Raw genomic sequence first — 23349 nt, forward strand, 5'->3', positions numbered from 1 at the left:
CTAACATTCAATGTAAATTAAATTAATTAAGTTCAAATCACAACTGAAATTATAGAGTCAGACTGGGCTGCATAAATACCTCATTTTGATACCCTTGAACCACGAAGGCAACAGTTTGTGCAGGAAAGGATAACTTTCGTAAAATTTAATGCGTTGACTGCATATCTGTTTTTAATGAAAATAGAATAGGAATGATTGAGAAAATACCATTCAAGGTATGAAAATGCTAAAGAAGGGGTGGCTCAGTGGTTAGCATTGCTGTCTCACAACCCCAGGGTCCCAGGTTTGATTCCAGTCTTGGGTGACTGTCTGCGTGGAGTTTGTACATCCTCCTTTTGCCTGCGTGGGTTTCCTCCCACAGTCCAAAGATGTGCAGGTCAGGTGAGGGATCTGGGTGGGTTACTCTTCGGAAGGTCGGTGTGGACTTGTTGGGCTGAAGGGCCTGTTTCCACACTGTAGGGAATCTAATCTAATCTAATCTCACCATATAGCAAAAACCTATTCTACTGCCTTCCCCCTTCCCCACCTCAACCATCATGTCCACTGTCTGTGAAAACTTGCACCACCACATCTACCCTTCTCTAGTAAATTTCCTTGCTTGGTCTTGATCACTGAGCTGAAAATGTGTTGCTGGTTAAAGCACAGCAGGTTAGGCAGCATCTAAGGAACAGGAAATTCGACGTTTCGGGCCAGAGCCCTTCATCAGGAATGAGGAGAGTGTGTCCAGCAGGCTAAGATAAAAAGCCTGCCTGGCACACTCTCCTCATTCCTGATGAAGGGCTCTGGCCCGAAACGTCGAATTTCCTGTTCCTTAGATGCTGCCTAACCTGCTGTGCTTTAACCAGCAACACATTTTCAGCTGTGATCTCCAGCATCTGCAGACCTCATTTTTTACCCCTTGATCACTGAGCTGTTTGGCAAGTGCTGTTTATTTCTGCTAAAGAGTTAAGCATGCTGAATGTATGAAGCAACCAGAAGTGAGAGAGAAATATCATTAAAATCCATTCTCAATATGATTGAAGTCTCAAAGTAGATGTACAGTATTTTAAAATTATTTATAACAAAAACTCAAATATGTAAACTATGGCACAGTTGTAGTGTTTCAATCAAATCAAAATAATGTGAATCCAATGCCCAAACTAGAATGGCAAAAGAACAAGTTGCATTCAGGAAGTACCTTAGTACTTTCCTTCAGGCAGTCCAGCATTCTGTTAGTTGTGACCCACTGATAGTGCGACATTCCCTCAGGACTGACCCTCTGACAGTGCGGCACTTCCTCAGTACTGACCCTCAGACGGTGCAGTGCTCCTTTGGTACTATCTCTCTGACAGTGCAGCACCTCTTTGCTACTCGCTGTCTGGCAGTGCCGCGCTTCTTTGGTGTTGTCTCTCTAACAGTGCAGTTCTCCTTCAGTACTGTCTCTTTAACAGTGCAGTGCTCCTTTGGTATAATCTCTCTGATGGTGGAGTACTCCTTTGGTACTGTCTCTCTGACAGTGCAGTGCTCCTTTGGTACTGTCTCTCTGACAGTGCAGTACTCCTTTGGTACTGTCTCTCTGACAGTGCAGTGCTCCTTTGGTACTATCTTTCTAATAGTGCAGCACACCCTTTAATTGCATTGAACGTAATTAATTGATGTGTACCAAGGCATAGTAAAAAGCTTTGTCTTGCGATCAATACAGGCAGAACACATAGTTAAATAGCATAGATAAGCAAATAATAGGTAAACAGCAAAAACAAAAACAGGCGAATGCTCAGAGTTTGTGGGTCCATTCAGTATTCTAACAACAGTAGGGTAGAAACTGTTTCGAAACTGGCTGGTGTGTGTGTGTGTGTGTGTGTGTGTGTGTGTGTGTGTGTGTGTGTGTGTGTGTGTGTGTGTGTGTGTGTGTGTGTGTGTTCAGACTTCTGTACCTTCTCCCAGATGGTAGAAGTTGTAGAAAAGCATTGCCAGGGTGGGATGGATCTTTGGGAATGCTGGCAGTCTTTCCTTGACAGCGGGACTGGCAGATGGATTCTTTGGTGGGATGTTGGCCTTTGTGATTGTCCGGGCTGAATTAATCACTATCGCTCCATCCCCCGCCCTCATTTCGGGAACTCCGACCACAATGCCGTGTTTCTTCTCCCCACTTACATACAAAAGCTCAAGCAGGAGACCCCCTTGCGGATACAGGTCCAGTACTGGTCGGAGGAGGCAGAGAATCAACTCCGGTGCTATCTGGAATCGGCTGATTGGGCCGTGAACAGGCCGCAGGTACTTTGGACGAGTACGCCACCACTGTCACAGACTCTATCAGCAAGTGTGTGGAGGACTGCATGCTGAGGGGGTCAAACCGGGTGTTCTCCAACAGGAAACCCTGGATGAACCAGGACATACAGAAACTGCAAAAAACCAGGCATGAAGCTTTAAATCAGGAAACCCACTCAAATATAAGGAGTCTAAGCATGACCTTCACAGAGCCATTAAGACAGCCAAGGGCCAATACCGATCCAAACTAGAGACCCAGCGATTATGGCAAGGACTGAATGACATCACAGGTTCGAAAAAGAGATAGTGCAAAATAGCAGAGATGACACATCCCTCCCAGATTGTCTCAACGCCTTCTATGCTCAGTTCGAGCAGAATTTCGCTGGAGAGGTAACACCTATTCCGACATGTTCTGATGAACCTATCCGACAGTCACAGCATCAGAGGTCAGATCAGTTTTCCTTTTGTGAATCCAAGGAAAGCATGGGACCAGACGGAGTACCAGGCCGTGCACTCAGAGCATGTGCAGATCAACTGGCAGAGGTCTTCTCGGATATCTTCAACCTCTCCCTGCAGCAGGCCACTGTCCCTGCCTGTTTCAAGAGGGCCAACATCATCCCTGTGCCTAAGAAGGCTCATGCAGCATGTCTGAATGACTGTCGCCCAGTGGCCCTAACTTCAGTGGTCATGAAGTGCTTTGAAAAGTTGCTCATGGCATTAATCACCTCCAGACTCCTCACCATTCTTGATCCATTCCAATTTGCCTATTTGACCAATGGATCCACATGAGATGCCATATCACTTGCCCTTCAGTCCTCCCTAGAACATCTTGACACCAAGAATAGCTATGTAAGAATCGTACTCATTAACTACAGCTCAGCCTTCAACACAATTATCCCCTCGAGACTGATTACTAAACTTAGTGATCTCGGACTAAGCCCCACTCTCTGCAACTGGATCCTCAGTTTCCTGATCCACGAGCCACAATCAGTGAAGATTGGGGACAATATTTCATCCTCACTAACACACAACACTGGAGCCTCCCCCAGGGGTGCGTACTCAGCCCCCTACTGTACTCACTGTATACCCATGACTGTGTCATCAAATACCAGACTAATGCCATTTATTGACACCACCATCGTCGGTTGAATCTCAGATGGCAATGAAACAGATTACCGACGGGAGGTGAAAGACTTGGAAAAATGGTGCACTGAGAACAACCTAGCTCTCAATGCCATCAAAACCAAGGAACTCGTTATTGAGTTTCGGTGGGATGTTACTCACGCCCCCCCCCCCCCCCCCCCCCCCACATACATTTACAGCACAGAGGTGGAACGAGTGTAGAGTGTCAAGCTCCTAGGAGTGGTCATCACCAACAAGCTTTCTTGAACTCTTCATGTGGATGCACTGGTTACAAAGGCCCAACAATGTCTCTTCTTCCTCAGGTAGCTGAGAAAGTTTGGCATAATGCCGAATATCTCTGTCAACATTTATAGGTGCGTCATCGAGAGCATTTTGTCTGGATGTATCTCCACCTGGTATGGTAACTGTACCATTCAAGATCGGAGACGATTACAGAGAGTGGTGAACTCGTTCCAGACAGTCACAAAATCCAAACTCCCATCTATAGAATCCATCTACTAGGCCCGCTGTCAAGGAAAGGCCGCCAACATTCTCTTGACAGTGCAGCACCTCTTTGGTACTATCTGTGCACAGTGCAATGCTCCTTTGGTGCTGTCTCTCCACAGTGCAGCACTTCTTTGGTAGTGTCTCTCTGACAGTGTAGCACCCCTTGGTTTTGCCTCTCTACAGTGCAGTGCACCTTGATTTTGCATCTCTGTAGTGTTGTGCCCCTTGGTTTTGCCTCTCCATCATGCAGTACCCCTTGGTTTCACCTCTCCATGATGCAGTGCCCCTTGGTTTTGCCTGTATGACAGTGCACTGCTCCTTCTGACAGTGCAGTGCTCACTTCATATTAATCATTAATGTAGTGCTCCCTCCATACTGCACTCAGTGTGTTAGCCTGGCTTATGTGTTGTGGACCTTAGGACCTGAAGCCATGATTTTTTTTGGCTTGAATTGGGAATGCTCCCAGCCAACTCTGGTTCCGTCTGCCCTTATATAGGTCGTTTATTGTAGATCCCTACAGTGATCAGATCCTGTTTGCTGCCCTTTAGACTCTAGTAAATTTGACGAAGAAAAGAAATAGATAAAACATCTCCTGTCTGCTACTTGAGGGAAAATATACAAAAATTGGAACGTTAATCTTAATCTGAACAAACTCTTAACAAGTAAGTGTTGGAGAATGATGTTTTTACTGTTCAGAGCAGTCCTGAGATGTTATGTACTGGATATAGGTTTGCTCGCTGAGCTGCAAGGTTCATTTTCAGCTCCTAGCGAGCAAGCCTACACGTTATGTGCGTATATCATTTGTTTTGATTTTTGATTTCACCTCATGGCATGTGGGTTTTGTTCTGCGTTTCTGAGGGGTTTAATGATTAGCTTGTCGGTTTTTCTGAAACCATGATGATTTCTTTTTTTAAGAAAAGAAAAAGTTTGAGAGAGAGAGTTCTTGAAAGTTATTGAAAATTTGTTTTTGTTGAAAGAGATTGTCAGTGATTGATTTTGTTTCTTTTGCTGAGGAGAAAAATGCATGGGTTGGAAGAAAAGCTTTTTGCATTTCAGTACAGTAGCTTTGCAGATGTCTTGGTTGAAGTTGGACTTATAGAGGTGTTTGCACCAAAAGAAGGGAAGTAGCTTGGAACTATTAAGGTATAGATTGCCTGAGTGCAAGGAGTTTAGTTTCCAGACCAGAAATGTTTGATTAAAACCATAATGGGGTTATTTGAATCTGGGAATTTCTACATTCCATTATTCAAAGACTCAAGAGAGAAGTCATCAGTTTCTCAGGACAGCAATTGAAGCATTAGCTGAGTTAACCCTGATGTGTAGCAGAGAAGAGGATGCTCTCTCTGGAGTGTTTGAGTACTGTAAAGGAATGCTGTGGAATCCATGGGATTGTAATTTACTACATGTTTCACAACCTTTATATGTGTTACATGTAAATAATTTGGTTTACTCATTCTTTTGTTTTTTTTGCTGCTGTTTTATTGTTAAAGCCAAATCTGTACCTTTGCTTGCCTGTGTTTCAGTGAAAGCCAACCTCTTCAAAATCAATGTTAAGGCATATTTTGATTATCAAGCCAGATTTCAGTCTGGGAAGTGATTTGTCTAATAAAAACCACCTGGGATCATAACAGTCAGTAGAGCAGTGTTGGTAGCTTTCTGTCCCATAAATATGATGGTTTGTGCCGAGGTGGCCAACTCTGTGTTCAGCATCACTTGGTGTGTCTTAGCTGCTCCACTGTGGTGTGCAAGTCCTTACTTCAGAGGGACATTCAGACAGTAGTTTTCCTTGAACCCTCCAACTGACTGACCAATTGAAACGAATCAGGCTTTATGTTTCAACCTGCATTGTTGGAATGCTGATCTTTCACTATGATTTTATGTTAACTGGCTATCTCATTTATGATAATGTTCAAAGTCAAGAAACTGATATCAAGCTATCAATCTCTTACACGTTGATGGTTGATAACTTGCATCATTGTATCAGTTGGGATTGAGTTTGAGTAATGACTATCTCTTTCTCAAGATTCATCACAAATGTTCTTCTCTGCTGCACAGAATGTTGGATTATTCAAACAGTTTTGAATATGTGGTTTAAAGAGGCACTTTTTAAATTCATTCATGGGATGTGAGCATCACTGGCTGGGTGAGCACTTTTTGTCCGATCCTAGTTGCCTTTGAGAAGGTGGTGGTGAGCTGTATTCTTGAATTTCTGCAGTCAATGTGCATAGGTAGACCCACAATGCTGTTAGGGATGGAATTCCAGAATTTTGGACTAACAACACTGAAGGAACAGTGATATATTTCCAGGTCAGGATGGTGTGCGGCTTGGAGGGGAACTTGGAAGTAGTTATGTTTCACTGTATCTGCTGTAGTCCTCCTAGATGTTAGTCATTGTAGGTTTGGAAGGTGCTGGTGAAGCAGACCAGCTTTTTCATCGCACTTTTCATGACCTCGAGATGTTTTATAGTCAAGAAGTGTTTTTAGAAACAGGGATGTCAATTTCTGTCAGAGAAAGAATCATAGCAGACTCACAAAAGGTGTGATGAGACGTAGATCAAACAATATGTTGTCATGATGGCCATTGAAGGGTGAGTATTGACCTGGTTACCCTCACTCTTCTCAATAAGGTTGTGGAATCTTTTCTGTCTATTTAAGTGGATAGACAGGGCTTTTGTTTAACATCTCAGTCAAAAGACAGGAATTCTGACAGTTCAGCAAAACACTTAGTATCACACTGCATTGGTCATGTCAGCCTAGATGAAAAGCTTTTGGCTGGGACTTGAACCTACAACTTTTTAAACCCAAGGTGAGATTCCTAGCTAATGAATTAAAATAAGTAAGTTAAATTATATGTGAATTGTTGCAGGTGTTTACGGAAGTTTGAAGAGGTTTACAGAATTTTACAGAAGTTTAATGCAATAACTAATTAAATCTTAGATTATCATGACTTCTAGAACATCAGCTGCCTCATTCATGCGTGCTGTGCGGGTCTATAAATTTGGTGGACCATCAGAGCTCAAGTTGGAGATGGATATTCCCATACCTAACCCAGGTGAAAATCAGGTAAGGTGCATCTTTCTACTGAGTACCATAATGACCGAGAGAGACTTTACAGTTCTGTACAACAAGGCTAGTTTCACCTCCTATGCTGAGGCTTAAATTCAGATGAAATTCATTGGTTCTGTTAGATTTAGGTTTGCAAAGAGAAAAACAAAAATACATCTTGTCCGTGTTTCTTTTAGTTGAAAGGTTTCTGAACAAATTAAAATTGGTCAATGGCAACTCGAATCTTTAAGTGATTCAAACTGTAGAAAGAAGCTTAGTTAGATTGCCTTCTGGGTACTGGGTTAATTTCTGCTCTTTGTGTTTTGGAAATGACACAGAGGCTCTGGAGAAGGTACAAAAGTGTTTCCTAAAGAGGATACCAGAATGGATAGATTTTAATCAAAGGACAATACAGACTGGGGCCCTTTGGTTTACAAAAGGGGAAACTTCTTGTACCATGTTAGAAGGTTTAGAAATTACTGATGGAGTTAGGTTAGAAGGAGGCCACCAATATTTGGTAGTCACCAAGAAATCCAAAAGGAACACAAAATAAACTTCTTCATTTAAAATATAGTGAGAATGTGCAACTCTGTATATCAGGAAGCCATTGAATTGATAGCATTGATGTATTTAATGGGAAGATAGGCAAACTTTTGAGGTGTCATGCTTCACTGGGGTAGTATTCTAGAATTCAGGCCCCATTATTCATGAAGTCTTCACATACATTAAAGATCTTTAAAAGTATGCAAGATTCCCCAGTTTACTTCTTAAGTTGACAAAAACTTTGGACCAGTTTTCTGTACTTAACAAGAATTACTATTTATTACTAAGTTAAAAATCACACAACACTAGGTTATAGTCCAACAGATTTATTTGGAAGCATTAGCTTTATGAGCACTGCTCTTTCATCAGGTAACTAGTGGTGCAGGATCGTAAGACAGAGAATTTATAGTAAGAGAACACAGTGTCATGCAATTAAAATGATATATTGAACAAACCTAGTTGTTGAGTGATTTTTAACTTTGTCTACCCCAGTCCAACACTGGTACCTCCACATCATATTTATTACTAGTAATTAAACTCCAGCTACAGGTAAGCAATTATGAGCTGAAGGCAGAAAACTAACATTAATCCCCTTATAAACTTGCCTTACACACAGACATAGACACAAATACAGGAAACAAAACAGATGTTATGAACAGAGCATAAACAAGGCCTCTGTTCGCAGAATTTGCTGAGATGATATGCTTCTGGACTTTCCTTCTCTGGACACTTCTACTGATTTGCAAGAGGCTAGGTGGATAGTTCACTTATAGATCTCTGGATTACTCATTAAAAGTTGCTGTTTACAGCAAGAACTCAAGAAAAAATAAAGTGGCTTTCTTCAGGCTAAAAGTAGCTTTTACTGCACACGAGGGAGTTGCTGAGGTGGCGGAGGTCCAAAAGCGTCTCAGTGTCTTGTTTACAGTGTCAACATGTTCAGCTCCCTGAGAACCAGTCACACAGTTATACTGAAGAAGGCATTTGGGATGCTTTCCTTTATTGGTCAGAGTATTGAGTACAGGAGTTGGGAGGTCATGTTGCGGCTGTACAGGACATTGGTTAGGCCACTGTTGGAATATTGCATGCAATTCTGGTCTCCTTCCTATTGGAAAGATGTTGTGAAACTTGAAAGGGTTCAGGAAAGATTTACAAGGATGTTGCCAGGGTTGGAGGATTTGAGCTATAGGGAGAGGTTGAATAGGCTGGGACTGTTTTCCCTGGAGCGTCGGAGGCTGAGAGGTGACCTTATAGAGGTTTACAAAATTATGAGAGACATGGATAGGATAAGTAGGCAAAGTCTTTTCTGTGGGATGGGGGAGTCCAGAACTAGAGGGTATAGGTTTAGGGTGAGAGGGGAAAGATATAAAAGAGACCTAAGGGGCAACTTTTTTCACACAGATGGTGGTAAGGTTATGGAATGAGCTGCCAGAGGAAGTGGTGGAGGCTGGTACAATTGCAACATTTAAGAGGCATTTGCATGGGTATATGAATAGGAAGGGTTTGGAGGGATATGGGCAGGGTGCTGGCAGGTGGGACTAGATTGGGTTCGGATTTCTGGTCGGCATGGATGGTTTGGACCGAAGGGTCTGTTTCCATGCTGCACATCTTTATAACTTGAGTTATTATAGTCACATGTACCTAAGTACAGTGAAAAGCTTTGGTTTGCAAGCAATATAGGCAAATCATAGCTAATAAGGACTAGCCGACCATAGGATACGTGGACAGAGAGAGACATACAAAATTATGGCTGCACAGGAGGCACGTGAATAAAGATCAACATTATTTGAAGTTGGAGAGGTCCATTCGGCAGTCTAGTAACAGCAGGGAAGAAGCTGTTCTTGAACGTGTGTGTGTGTGTGTGTGTGTGTGTGTGTGTGTGTGTGTGTTCAAATTTCTTTATCCTATGCCTGATGGAAGAGGTTGTAGAGGAGAGCATTGGTTGGGGGGGGGGGTGGGGGTGGTGGATGGTCTTGAATGATGGTGGCAGTCTTTCTGCAGCAATGCGAAGCGTAAATGGAGTCCATGAATGTGAGGTTGGTTTCCATGATCATCTGTGACAAGCAAACAATTTGCTTTACAAGGCTATGACTTTTGAGTTGAGATTATAATTTTTGTTGAATTATCAAACATTTAATAAGGTTGCATGATGGTTCAGTGGTTAGCCTCACAATGCCAGGGAATTGGGTTCGATTCTAGCTTTGGGTGGCTGTATAGAGTTTAAAATCACATAACACCAGGTTATAGTCCAACAGGTTTATTTGGAAGCACTAACTTTCGGAGTGCTGTTCCTTCATCAGGTAGCTGTGGAGCAGGATCATAAGACAGAATTTATAGCAAAACATTACAGTGTCAAACAGCTGAAATGATATATTGAACAAACCTAGATGACTGTTAAGGCTTTCATCTTTTAGAATGGGTTGCAGGTTGCAGGTATGTAAATCTCAGGACTTCTTTTAAATCACATTCTTGAGATAACTTAAGGTTTTATTAAAAAAATGACATCTCAGCTCAGACAGTGTATTAAAAGTGTGAGGTTAGAATCTGTCTGTATCCCAATCTTGAATCTGATTGGTTCTATTGTTATGAAGTTGAAAGCGTGTACCTTTAAGAGAGAGTGAAAATTATTTTGCACTGAGAGCTTGCACGTACCTGTCATGTGACTGACTAGCAGTCTCACAGTGTACTGGAAAATTGGAAATATGTAACATTTGGCTGTGAAACAAATACCTGAGTTTTGGTTGCTATGTTGATAACCATTTGAATTTAACCAATCAGTTTAAATTATGACCCAGGATACTAAAACCCATTTGAATTTAAATTTTACTATTTTGCCAACATCAAACCAACGAGACAGTCCAAAGTTTGGGGTATAAAGAAGCAGACATTTTGAGAGTTAGCCAGAGAGAGTGACCAACTGCCATCGTCAGACTAACTGCCAGCAAAACGTTCTCTGTCAAAGGTACCTTTTTCATATGAAACATCTTTGCAGCAAAAGACCAAAGACGACCCAGGGAGATCTACAGATGAAAGAAGAAGAACGCTGATGATGACACTGCTGGGTGTTTTTGAAAATTAAGTTGATGTAATTTTACTAGGGGCTTTTATTGGATCAGTTGGAGGTAGATAACAAACCTTTAAGAGAAAGGAAGCTTAGTGTTGTCAATAGTTGTTTAATGTTCACTTTTAGAGTTAAAGAATAAAGTTAATATTTTTTTCTTAGTGGAATTTGGGGAGTTCTCTGTCATTCATACTTTAACAGATTACGAGGTGATGTGAGCTTTTCTGTGTTTGGCTTAATTAACAGAAGGGTTTACCACTATGTCGTAACACTATTTCTAAAGTAGGAATTTATGAAATGTTATATGGATTGACTGCCTGCAGATTGTGTGTTTTTAAGCAAAATACAATGTATCTGCAAATGTAATTTTGCAAATGCAAATTCACCCCACAGACCTAGATATGTGTGTGTGTGTGGGGGGGGGGGGGGGGCGTGTGCATGAGTGTGCGTGTGAGTGCACATGAGAGACTGTGTGTTTGCATGTGTGCATGCTTGGTAAAGTGTGTATGATTGTGATGGAGTATAAGCCTGCAAGATGATGTGTGCACGGATGTGTGTGTGGGGGGGATGTATGTGTATGAGAGAGAGTGTGTGTGAGAAAGTGTTCAATATATCATTTGAGGTGTGTGACACTGTAATCTTTTGCTAAACATTCTGTGTCTTATGATCCTGTTCCACAGCTGTCTGATAAAGGAGCGCACTCTGAAAGCTAGTGCATCCAAATAAATCTGTTAGACTATACCCTGGTGTTGTGTAATTGTTAACATTGTACACCCCAGTCCAAAACTGGCACCTCCACCTCATGGCTACCATTGACACCACTAACTGCCGGCTCAAAGTGGAGAGGATCTCCAAGAAGATCATGTATGTCGACACAGACATTAAGTTTCTGCAGAAATCAAGAAAGCAGGAAATATCCCAAAAGAATTATGGATCACGATCCCACTCAAGTTGACCTACAACTCAGATTGCGCTGAGAGACTTTACTGCCTCACCTCTCGCAAACTCCTCAAACATCTTCTGCACTAACTTTACAGCAGGGGCCATAACCTTGAAATCAAGATAGAGTCCATACTCTCAGCTTGCGCTCAAAATACAACAGTACAGTAATGAGACACTGCCAACCAGACAAGGTGACAGAGCTACACCATGTACATGCACACCAAAAACAAGAAACTGGAGAAAACTGGCATCACCACCAGCAGTAGCCAAGTCTCCCTTGGCACCACAGTTGAAAATGTTATCTCCACAGGGAAATCGATCATCAACCTATCGGACCATACCCTCCAACCGGAAAAGATTGAAGTTCTCAGCTGAGAGCTCAATTTCTGCCCCACCACCATAGTGGACCCCATTGGTCTTGTGGCAGCCACAGAGGAATTCATCAGATGAATGAGGCTCCGAGAACTCTTCCAAGATGTCAGCAGAAAAACTGGAACAATCATCAGAGAGATCTGTAGTGGAGCAACCAAAGAAGGAGTTGATTTGGATCCCTGCAGAGGACCACTGCCCTGAGCTTAACCCATATACCCAAACTGTCAGGATATGTGTAAATGCCAGATTCATCAGCCGTGCCCACAAGTTACAGCAAAACATCAACCAATCACAATGCAATGCCATCTATGCTCTCAAAACCATTCACAACATTGTCATCAAACCAGCAGATGAAGGAGAAGCCATCATCATCAGCACGGAAGTGTACTGACAACTGAACAACCTGAAACACTACAGCCAACTATTGGTTGATCCGACTGAAGAATAACCTGTGTACTAAACACATTGATCAAGACTTTTGACCAAGTCCTTCAGAGTTCCCTATGCTGTCTTATACCATGTACTTCTCACGTAGGGGACATCTACTGCCTTCTGAAGATTCACAAAGCCCACACACGGACATCTTATCATATCAGCAATGGGGCCCTGTGTGAGAACCTCTCTGGGTATGTTGAGGGAATTTTGAAATCCATTGTACAAGGGTCCCCAGCTTCTGCCGCGACACAACAGATTTCTTACTCAGCACCCACGGACTAGTTGAACCAGGAACATTCCTCATCACCATGGGCGTTTTAGCATCTCCCACAATGATGGCATCGCTGCAACAGCCTCAGTACTTAATACCAACAACTGCAAATCTCCGAGCACCATCCTGCAACTCATCCGCTTCATCCTCAATCACAATGTTTTCGCCTTTGACAACCTGATCTTCATCCAGACACATGGAGCAGCCATGGGGACCAAATTTGCACTCCAATATGCCAACATTTTCATGCACAAGTTCGAACAAGACTTCTTTGCTGCACAGGTCCTCCAACCAGCACATCCCACAGCAAGAAACTGGAATGACCTCCTCAGGAGACAGAGGCAGCATGCAACCGATAGGTACCCTTTGCTGTCTTGTACTTCCCAGGAGCGGAGAAACTACGCTATGTTCTTTGCTGCCTGCAACACATTATCAATGAGGACGAGTACCTTGCCAAGATCTTCCCTACATTTCCACTTCTCACCTGGAAATAATCGCCAAACCTTAAACAGACCATTGTTCTCAGCAAACTGCCCAGTCTTCAGGACAACATGGACCATAACACCATACAACCCTGTCATGACAACCACTGCAAGACGTGTCAGAGTTTCAACATGGATACCACCATTACACATGGGGACACCACCCACCATGTACACGGCAGGTACTCCTGTGACTTGGCCATCGTTGTCTATCTCATACGCTGCAGGCAAGGATGCCCCGAGGCATTGTACATTGACAAGACCAAGCAGACGCTACAACAACAGATGAATGGACACATGCAACAATCGCCAGGCAGGGATGTTCCCTCCCAGTCAGGGAACACTTCAGCGATCGGGGACATTCGGCTTCGAATCGTTGGGAGTCTATTCTCCAAAGTAGACTTTGAGATACGCAATAATGCAGAGTAGCTGAGCAGAGGTTGATAGCCAAATTCGGAACCCATGAAGGTGACTTGAAAAGAGACCTTGTGTGCATGTCACATGACATGTGACCCCACTAGACTATACACTCTCTCTCACTCACTCTCTTTCACTCATTCTCATACACTTACACACTCACACACACACACACACACACACACACACACACACACACACACACACAAGTCAATGGAGTAAGTTTGCATTTGCAGAATTATAATTGTAAATGCATTCTATTTTTCTCAAAAAGTGCACAATCTACAGGCAGTCAATGCAGGCAGTCAATCCATATAACATTTTATAAATTCCTACTTTGGAAATAGAACCACTCTGACTCTAACCTCATACCTTTAATACATTGTCTGAGCTGAGATGTCATCTTTTTATATAAAATCTTAAGCTATTTCGAGAATGTGACTTGAAAGAAGTCCTTGGATTTACATATTAATGAACAGAAACCTGCAACCCATTCTAAACGATGAAGGATGAATAACAGCAGTCTAGTTTAAAGGTTGGGAGAGGATTTGTAGCTCGGGTGCTCGTTGTTGTGGTTCTGTTCGCCGAGCTGAGAAGTTGTATTGCAGACGTTTCGTCCCCTGTCTAGGTGACATCCTCAGTGTTTGAGAGCCTCCTGTGAAGCGCTTCTGTGATGTTTCCTCCGGCATTTATAGTGATTTGTATCTGCCGCTTCCGGTTGTCAGTTCCAGCTGTCCACTGCAGTGGCCGATATATTGGGTCCAGGTCGATGTGCTTATTGATTGAATCTGTGGATGAGTGCCATGCCTCTAGGAATTCCCTGGCTGTTCTCTGTTTGGCTTGTCATATAATAGTAGTGTTGTCCCAGTCAAACTCATGTTGCTTGTCATCTGAGTGTGTGGCTACTAAGGATGCTTGTCATGTCATTTCGTGGCTAGTTGGTGTATCCTTAGTAGCCACACACTCAGATGACAAGCAACATGAGTTTGACTGGGACAACACTACTATTATAGGACAAGCCAAACAGAGAACAGCTAGGGAATTCCTAGAGGCATGGCACTCATCCACAGATTCTATCAACAAACACATCGACCTGGACCCAATATACTGACCACTGCAGCGGACAGCTGGAACTGACAACTGGAAGCGGCAGATACAAACCACTACAAATGCTGGAGGAAAGATCACAGAAGCGCTTCACAGGAGGCTCCCAAGCACAGAGGATGTCACCTAGACATGGGACAAAACGCCTGCAATACAAATTCCCAGCTCGGCGAACAGAACCACAACAGCAATCTACATTGTTTAATAAAGCATTTCAGTTGTATGACACTAATCTTTTGCTATACAATTCTGGTCTTATGATCCTGCTCCACAGCTATCTGATAAAGGAGCAGCGCTCTAAAAGCTAGTGCTTCAAAATAAACCTGTTGGACTATAACTTTTTAACTTTGTCCACCCCAGTCCAACACCGGCACCTTCACATCATGTATAGAGTTTGCATGTTCTCTCTGTGTTTCTCCCCACAGTTCAGAGGTGCGCAGCTTAGGTGAATAGGCCATGCTAAAGTGTCCATAGTGTCCAGGGTGTGTGCAGGCTAGGTTGATAGCCATGGCAAATGCAAGGTTGTAAGGATAGGGTAGAGATCTGGGTTTCCAGCACCACACTCTTAGGATGTTTGGTGCAGCCTTAATGGGCTGAATAGCCTCTTTCTGCACTGTAGGGATTCTATGATTAATTTCTAAACCTGCGGGGTGCAGTTTTGTTTCTTGGCTTAGAGCCAGTATCCAAGAATTTGCTGGTTTTGCTGTCATACTTATGGATTTTGTTAGTCATGGGTAAAGAACTGATTTACATTACTATTCTAAATATTTAGGGTGAAAGTCTGATTATCCAACATAACAGAGCACAAGTCCCAGAAACATAATTGAACTGGGTGTAGAATTGAAAATGCTCACAGAGCTGACTTCCAGTGGTGTCATGAACCCCATCTGTTTAGCTCAATCAACAAGTCGAAGGGTAGGGCAGGCAAGTGGAAATGAAGAGGAAGGCCAGCCCTATTATTATTGAATGTTGGAGGAGTTGTATGGTCAACTCCTACATATTCCTATTTCCTTTATTTGAATACCTGAGATAAAGATGCAGTGCAAAAGATGAGGTCAAACAGTTACAAAATACCTGAACCAAGATTGCAGGACAATACTTGAACCAACTAATACTCACAGCTTGTAGCCAATAACTAATAAGTCACTTCACTTCTAATTTTTTTTGTGTCATTTCTATTTTGTCCTTTATTCTCAAGTGAAATTATATGACAAACTACTCAAAAGGTACTTTTGAAAGAAAGTTTGGTGTAAAATTGTGAAGAAATTTGCAAGGTCATGGAGAATGAGCAAGTGAGAGTGGAATAAAATAATTAATTCTGTCGAGGAGCCAACAGAGTGGTGAAGTGCTGAATGTCTACTACCATGCTGTCATTGTATAATATAATTATATGCTTAGCATAGAAAGTTCCCCACCATCTGGATCTTCATATGTTGGTTTATTAAAGGATTAACTATCGCTTCAGCCTGACCCACACTGTGGCCAGCAACATTGTTTTGAAGAGTAATGATGCTCTTTACACTCCTAGGTTCTAATCAAAGTTCATGCTTGTGGAGTAAATCCAGTTGAAACTTACATGCGTGCTGGAACCTATCCTAGGAAGCCATCTCTGCCCTGGATTCCTGGAAATGATGTGGCAGGAGTTGTGGAACAAGTGGGACAATTTGTCAGCAAATTTAAGGTAATTTGCTGAATTTTTGATGGTCTTAAAATGATCCTGTTCTCTCAAAATTGACTTGAAATTATTTTTTAAAATGCTATTTTTTAAAAATACTCTTGTGGCAAGCATAGTTTTTCTCTTAATAACTCTGAACATGCTATGGACATAATCTGTGTTTGTGTAGTGCCTAGAAAGTGGGAGTGACGGTGGCATGGTGGTAATCCAGAGGTCCAGGCGAATGCTTTGAGGACATAGGCTTTAGATTTAAATTTGGTTAATTAAAGCTGGTTTTAGTGATAATCTATTATTGACTGTTGCAAAAATCCCAATGGTGCATGAGGTTTTGGGAAGGAAATGTAACCACAATGCTATTTTTTTTTGTTTCTAAATCAAAATAGAACTAGTGTAATAAAAAATGAGTTATCTGATATACTCCATTTAAGTTCAGCTTGCTGGATATTCTTAACATGCTACTTCTGAATCATGTACACTCTAAAATGTGACCTCCATTCTTGAGCCAAGGTTGGTCTAATGCAGCATTGAGAAGACCAAGTTAATGACAACTGGATGGCAACAAAATTCCCCACGGCCATCGATCAACAAACATTGAGGATGTCAGTCACTTCTCCCTAGGCCTCCTCCACCGCCAAATCCAAGCCACCTAATGCTTGGAGGAGGAACGTCTCATCTTCCGCCTTGGGAGCCTTCAATCACATGGCATCAATGTGGATTTCACCAGTCTCCTCATCTTCCCTCCCCTCACCTTATCCCAGATCCAACCCTCCAAGTCAACACCTCCCTCTTGAACTGTCCTGCCTGTCCATCGTCCTTCCCACTTAACTGCTCCACTTTTAGGATGCATAGGATGGGGAAGGAAACTGCAGGGGATGGACACTCCTGAAATATGGAGCTTATTCAAGGAACAGCTACTGCAGGTTCTTGTTAAGTCTCTGCCTGTCAGGCAGGGAGGTAGTTGTCGAGAGAGGGAGCCATGGTTTACTAAAGAAGTTGAATGTCTTGTCAAGAGGAAGAGGAAAGCTTATGTGAGGATGAGGCATGAAGGCTCAGTTAGGGGGCTTGAGAGTTACAAGTTAGCCAGAAAAGATATAAAGAGAGGAAGAAGAGCCAGGAGGGCACTTGAGAAGTTGTTGGCGGATAGGATCAAGGAAAACCTTAAGGCCATTTATAGGTATATCAAGAATAAAAGAATGACTAGAGTAAGATTAGGGCCAATTGAAGATAGTGGTGGAAAGTTGTGTGTGGAATCTGAAGACATGGGGGAAGTGCTGAATGAATATTTTCGTCAGTATTCACAATGGAAAAAGGCAATATTAGTGAGAATATGGAGATACAGGCTATGAGATTAGATGGGATTGAGGTTGACAAAGAGGAGGTTTTAGCAATTTTGGAAGATCTGAAAATAGATAAGAGCCCAGGACCAGATGGGATTTATCCTGGGATTCTCTGGGAAGCCAGAGAGGAGACTGCAGAGCCTTTGGCTTTGATCTTTATGTCATCATTGTCGACAGGAGTAGTGCCAGAAGACTGAAGGACACTGAAGTCGGTGGAGTAGTGGACAGTTTGGAAGAATGTTACAGGTTGCAGGGGAACGTGGATAAACTGCAGAATTGGGCTGAGAAAGGGCAAATGGACTTCAATGTAGCTAAATGTGAGGTGATGCACTTTGGGAAGAATAACAGGAAGGCAGAGTACTGGGTCAATGGAAAGATTCTTGGTAGTGTGGATGTGCAGAAGGATCTTGGAATCCATGTACATAGATCCCTGAAAGTTGCCACCCAGGTGGATAGTGCTGTTAAGAAGGCATACGGTGTGTTAGGTTTCATTGGTAGAGGGATTGAGTTCCGGAGCCGCAATATCATGCTGTAACTATACAAAATGCTAGTGCAGCCACACTTGGAATATTGTGTACAGTTCTCGTCCCCATATTTCGGGAAGGATGTGGAAGCACTGGAAAAGGTGCGGAGGAGATTTACCAGGATGTTGCCTGGTCTGGAGGGAAGGTCTTATGAGGAAAGGCTGAGGGACTTGGTTCTGTAATCATTGGAAAGAAGAAGGCTAAGAGGGGATTTGATAGAGATATGGAAGATGATCAGAGGATTAGATAGGGTGACAGTGAGAGTCTTTTCCCCAGGATGATGGTGTCAGTGTGTACGAGGGGGTATAACTACAAATTGAGGGGTGATAGATTTAAGACAGATGTCAGAGGCAGGTTCTTTACACAGAGAGTGGTAAGGGCGTAGAATGCCCTACCTGCTAATGTAGTCAACTCAGCCACATTAGGGAGATTTAAACAATCCTTGGATAAGCACATGGATGATTTTGTGATAGTGTAGGGGGACGAGCTGAGAATAGTTCACAGGTCGGTGCAACATTGAGGGCCGAAGGGCCTGTTCTGCGCTGTATTGTTCCATATTCTATGTTCTAAAGCAAATGTACTTCCCTTGTTTAAGAAGGGGAGCCGGGTCAATCCTGGTAATTACAGGCCAGTGAGCCATACTTCTGTTGTGGGTGAGGTGTTGGAAAAGGTTATAAGAGATAGGATAATAATCTGGAAAGGAATAAGTTGATTAGAGATAATCAACGTAGTTTTGTGAAGGATAGGTCATGTCTCACTAACCTTATTGAGTTCTTCAAGAAGGTGACAAAACAGGTGGATGAAGCTAAGGTGGTTGATGTGGTATATATGGACCTTAATGAGGTGTTTGATAAGGTTCCACATGGTAGGCTATTGCACAAAATAAGGAGTTTTGGGATTGAAGGTGATTTAAGTGGTTTGGGTCAAAAATTGGCTAACTGAAAAAAGACAGAGGGTCGTGGTTAATGGGAAATGTTCATCCAGGAGCTCAGTTACCAGTGGTGTGTCACAAGGATATGTTTTGGGGCCACTGCTGTTTGTCATTTTTATAAATGATCTGGAGGTGGGCGTAAAGGATGGGTTAGTAAATTTGCAGATGACACTAAGGTGGGCAGAATTGTGGATAGTGCCAAAGGGTGTTGTGGATTACAGAGGGACATAGATAAGATGCAGAGCTGGCCTGAGAAGTGGCAAATGTAACGTAATGCAGAAAAATGTGAGGTAGTTCATTTTAGAAGAAGTAACAGGAATGAAGAGTACTGGGCTCATGGTAAAATTCTTGGCAGTGTAGATGAACAGAGAGATCTCGGTGTCCAGGTGCATAAATCCCTGAAAATTGTCACCCAGGTTCATAGGGTTGTTAAGAAGGCATATGGTATGTTGGCGTTTACTGGTATGGGGATTGAGTTTCAGAGCCACAAGGCCATGCTTCAGCTGTACAAGACACTGGTAAGGCCACACCTGGAGTATTGTGTACAGTTCTGGTCACTGCATTATAGGAAGGATGTGGAAGCTTTGGAAAGGCTTCAGAAGACTTATACTGAGGGAACTGAGGTTGTTTTAGTTGGAGAGAAGAAGGTTGAGAGGTGATTAATCAAGATGTGTAAGAAAATCAGAGGGTTAGATAGGGTGGATAATGAGAGCCATTTCCCTCAGATGGTGAAGGCTAACATGAGGGGACCATAGCTTTAAATTGAGGGGTGTTAGATTTAGGACAGATATTAGAGGTAGTTTCTTAACTCAGAGTAGTAAGGGTGTGGAATGGCCTGCCAGCAAAAATAGTAGACTCACCGACGTTAAGGGCATTTAGAGTCCATTGGTTCAACCTGTCCATGCTGACCAGATATCCCAACCCAATCTAGCCCCACCTGTCAGTACCTGGCCCATATCCTGCCAAACCCTTTCTATTCATATACCCATCCAAATGCCTCCCTCCCATGCACCTTCTCTAACATTACTAGGAGTCTATAAATCAGGTAAGTTTCAGATTTTTTTTTCTTCTCTTCCTTTGTTTAGTTCTGTGTGGGCTTTCAGAGGAGTGGGATATGGACGTTAGGGCAGTTGCATGTTCCTCCTGTAGAATGTGGCAGGAGACAGACACATCACATGTTTCTGCTGACTACATTTGAGGGAAGTGCACCCAACTCCAGCTCCTTGAAAACCGAGATAGGGAACTGGAGCTGGAGCTAAATGAACTACGGATCATCCGGGAGGCTGAGGGGGAAATTGAGAGGATGTACAGGGAGGTGGTCACTCCCCAGACACAGGATAAGGACAGCTGGGTTACAATCGGGGTGGAAAGGGAACCGACGGTCAGAGCAGGGATCCCCTGTGACCATTCCTCTCCGCAATAAGTATACCGTTTTGGATACTGCTGGTGGGAACTGCCTACCGGGGAAAGCCATAGTTGTCAGGTCTCTGGCACTGAGCCTGGCACTGGGGCTCAGAAGGGAAGGGGGGGAAATAGAAAAGCGCTAGTGGTAGGGGACTCAATAGTTAGACGGATTGACAGGAGGTTTTGTGATCAGGAACAGGGCTCCCGGAAGGTATATTGCCTCCCTGGTGCCAGGGTCCGGGATGTCGCCAATCGAGATTACAAGATTTTGAAGGGGGAGGGTGAGCAGCCAGAAATCGTGGTACATATTGGCACCAATGATATAGCCAGGATAAGGAATGAGGATCTGAAAAGTGACTACAGAGAGTTAGGTTGGAAGCTGAAGAGCAGGACGGGTAGAGTAGTTGTTATTATGGGTGATTTCAACTTTCCCAATATCGGCTGGAACCTCCCAAGTGCAGATGGTTTGGATGGAGCCGTTTTTGTCAGGTATGTTCAGGAGGGTTTCCTTACTCAGTATGTAGACAGGCCGACGAGGGGAGAGGCCATTTTGGATTTGGTGCTCGGCAACGAGCCAGAACAGGTGTCAGATCTCGCGGTGGGAGAGCACTTTGGTGACAGTGACTATCACTGCCTCACATTTAGCATAGCCTTGGAGAGGGAAAGGAGCAGTTACCAAGGGAAGATATTTAATTGGGGAAAAGGAAATTATGGCGCTATCAGACAGGAGTTGGGTAGTACAGACTAGGAGCAATTGTTCCACAGAAAGGGCACAACAGACATGTGGAGACTGTTTAAGGAGCAGTTGTTGCAAGTGATGTACGAATTTATTCCTCTGAGACAGGTAAGAAGGGGTAAGATTAAGGAAGCTTGGATGACGAGAACAGAGGAACTTCTCGTCAAAAGGAAGAAGGCAGCTTACACAAGGTGGAGGAAGCAAGGATCTAGTACAGCTTTAGATGATTACAGGCTTGCTAGAAAGGAGCTCAGAAATGGACTGAGGAGAGGCACGAGGGGACATGAAAAAGACTTGACAAGACTGACTAGGGAGAACCCAAAGACGTTTTACTTATACATGAAGAATAAGAGAATGCTCAGGGAGAAGGTAGGGCCAATCAGGGATAATGGAGGGAACTTGTGCTTGGAGACTGAGCAGATAGGGGAAGCCCTAAATGAATTTTTTGCTTCAGTTTTCACCAAGGAAAGGGAACTTGTTGTAAATGAAAACTTAGAGGAGCTGGGAAACAGTCTTGACCAGATCAAGGTTGATGAAGTTGATGTGCTAGAAATTTTGGAAAACATTAAGATTGATAAGTCCCCAGGGCCTGACCAGATTTATCCTAGGCTGCTCCGGGAAACGAGAAAGGAGATTGCTAAGCTACTGGCGAGGATATTTGGCTCCTCATTCTCCGCGGGAGTCATACCGGAGGATTGGAAGGAGGTGAATGTTGTTCCACTTTTCAAGATGGGTAATAGGGAAATCCCTGGCAATTACAGACCAGTCAGTCTTACGGCTATGGTCAGCAAAGTTGTGGAAAGCATTCTGAGGGATAGGATTTATGACTATTTGTGTGATTAAAGGCAGTCAGCATGGCTTTGTGGGGGGCAGGTTATGCCTCACAAATCTTATTGACAGAGAGATTTGGCTGTCTGGATTCAGAATTGGCTGGCTGACAGAAGGCAGAGAGTGGTTGTAGATGGAAAGTATTCTGCCTGGAGGACAATGTTGAGTGGGCTGCCACAGGGCCTCTGCTCTTTGTAGTTTTTATAAATGACTTGGATGAGGAGGTTGAGGGGTGGGTTAGTAAATTTGCAGATGACACAAAGGTTGGAGGTGTTGTCGATAGTATAGAGTGCTGCAGCACGACTTAGACAGGATGCAGAGCTGGGCAGGGAAATGGCAGATGGAGATCAACCTGGATAAATGTGAAGTGATGCATTTTGGAAGGTTGAACTCAAATGCTGAATATAGGATTAAAGACGGGATTCTTGGCAGTGTGGAGGAACAGAGGGATCTGGGTGTGCAAGTACATAGATCCGTCCAAGTTGCCACCCAAGTGGATAGGGTTGTTAAGAAAGCGTACGGTGTTTTGGCTTTCATTAACAGGGGGATCGAGTTTAAGAGCTGCGAGGTTTTGCTACAACTCTGCAAGTCCCTGGTGAGACCACACTTGGAATATTGTGTCCAGTTCTGGTCTCCCTACTATAGGAAGGGTGCAGAGGCTTTGGAGAGGATGTAAAGAAGGTTTACCAGAATGCTGCCTGGACTGGAGGGCTTGCCTTAGGAAGAAAGGTTGAATAAGCTTGGACTTTTCTCACTGGAGAGAAGGAGGAAGAGAGGAGACCTGATTGAGGTGTACAAACTAATGAGAGGAATAGTTAGAGTCAATCGCCAGAGACTTTTCCCCAGGGCAGGATTGACTGGTATGAGGGGTCATAGTTTTAAGGTGGAAGCGAAGTCATTACGGACGTTTAAGTGACTCCTGGACATGCACATGAATAGCAGTGAGTTGAGGGGTGCGAAGGATAAGTTACTATATTTTATATTAGGATTAAGTCTCGGCATAACATCATGGGCCTAAGGGCCTGTTCTGTGCTGTACTTTTCTATGTTCCAGGTTCTATGCCCTTCATAATTTTGTAAACCTTTATAAGGTCACCCCTCAGCCTCCGACGCTCCAGGGAAAACAGCCCCAGCCTGTTCAGCCACTCCTTATAGCTCAAATCCTGTACTCAGTGCTCTGACCAATAAAGGAAAGCATACCAAACACCTTCTTCACTATTCTATCTACCTGCAACTCCACTTTCAAGGAGCTACAAATCTGCACTCCAAGGTCTCTTTGTTCAGCAACATTCCCTTGGACCTTACCATTAGGTGTATAATGGTAAAATTTGCTTTCCCAAAAAATGCAGCACCTCTCATTTATCTGAATT

The 23349-nt window shown here is 43.3% G+C and overlaps 1 protein-coding gene across 3 annotated transcripts in view; it reads left to right on the top strand.

The window, feature by feature from the left end:
• cryz (crystallin, zeta (quinone reductase)) overlaps positions 1–23349 on the top strand; it is a 67221-nt gene that overhangs the window by 15861 nt on the left and 28011 nt on the right. Inside the window, exons 1-3 of one of the 3 annotated variants that reach the window (XM_060830668.1) lie at positions 4466–4538; positions 6814–6939; positions 16074–16226. In XM_060830668.1, the coding sequence (XP_060686651.1) occupies positions 6820–6939; positions 16074–16226 (273 nt within the window). In that variant the 5' untranslated portion in view covers positions 4466–4538; positions 6814–6819. Of the gene's footprint in view, positions 1–4465; positions 4539–6813; positions 6940–16073; positions 16227–23349 lie in introns of those variants that run through there. The other 2 variants (XM_060830667.1, XM_060830669.1) reach the window with 2 other exon arrangements.

Source organism: Hemiscyllium ocellatum, chromosome 9 (assembly GCF_020745735.1).
Source record: "Hemiscyllium ocellatum isolate sHemOce1 chromosome 9, sHemOce1.pat.X.cur, whole genome shotgun sequence".
Classification (NCBI taxonomy): Eukaryota; Metazoa; Chordata; class Chondrichthyes; order Orectolobiformes; family Hemiscylliidae; genus Hemiscyllium; species Hemiscyllium ocellatum.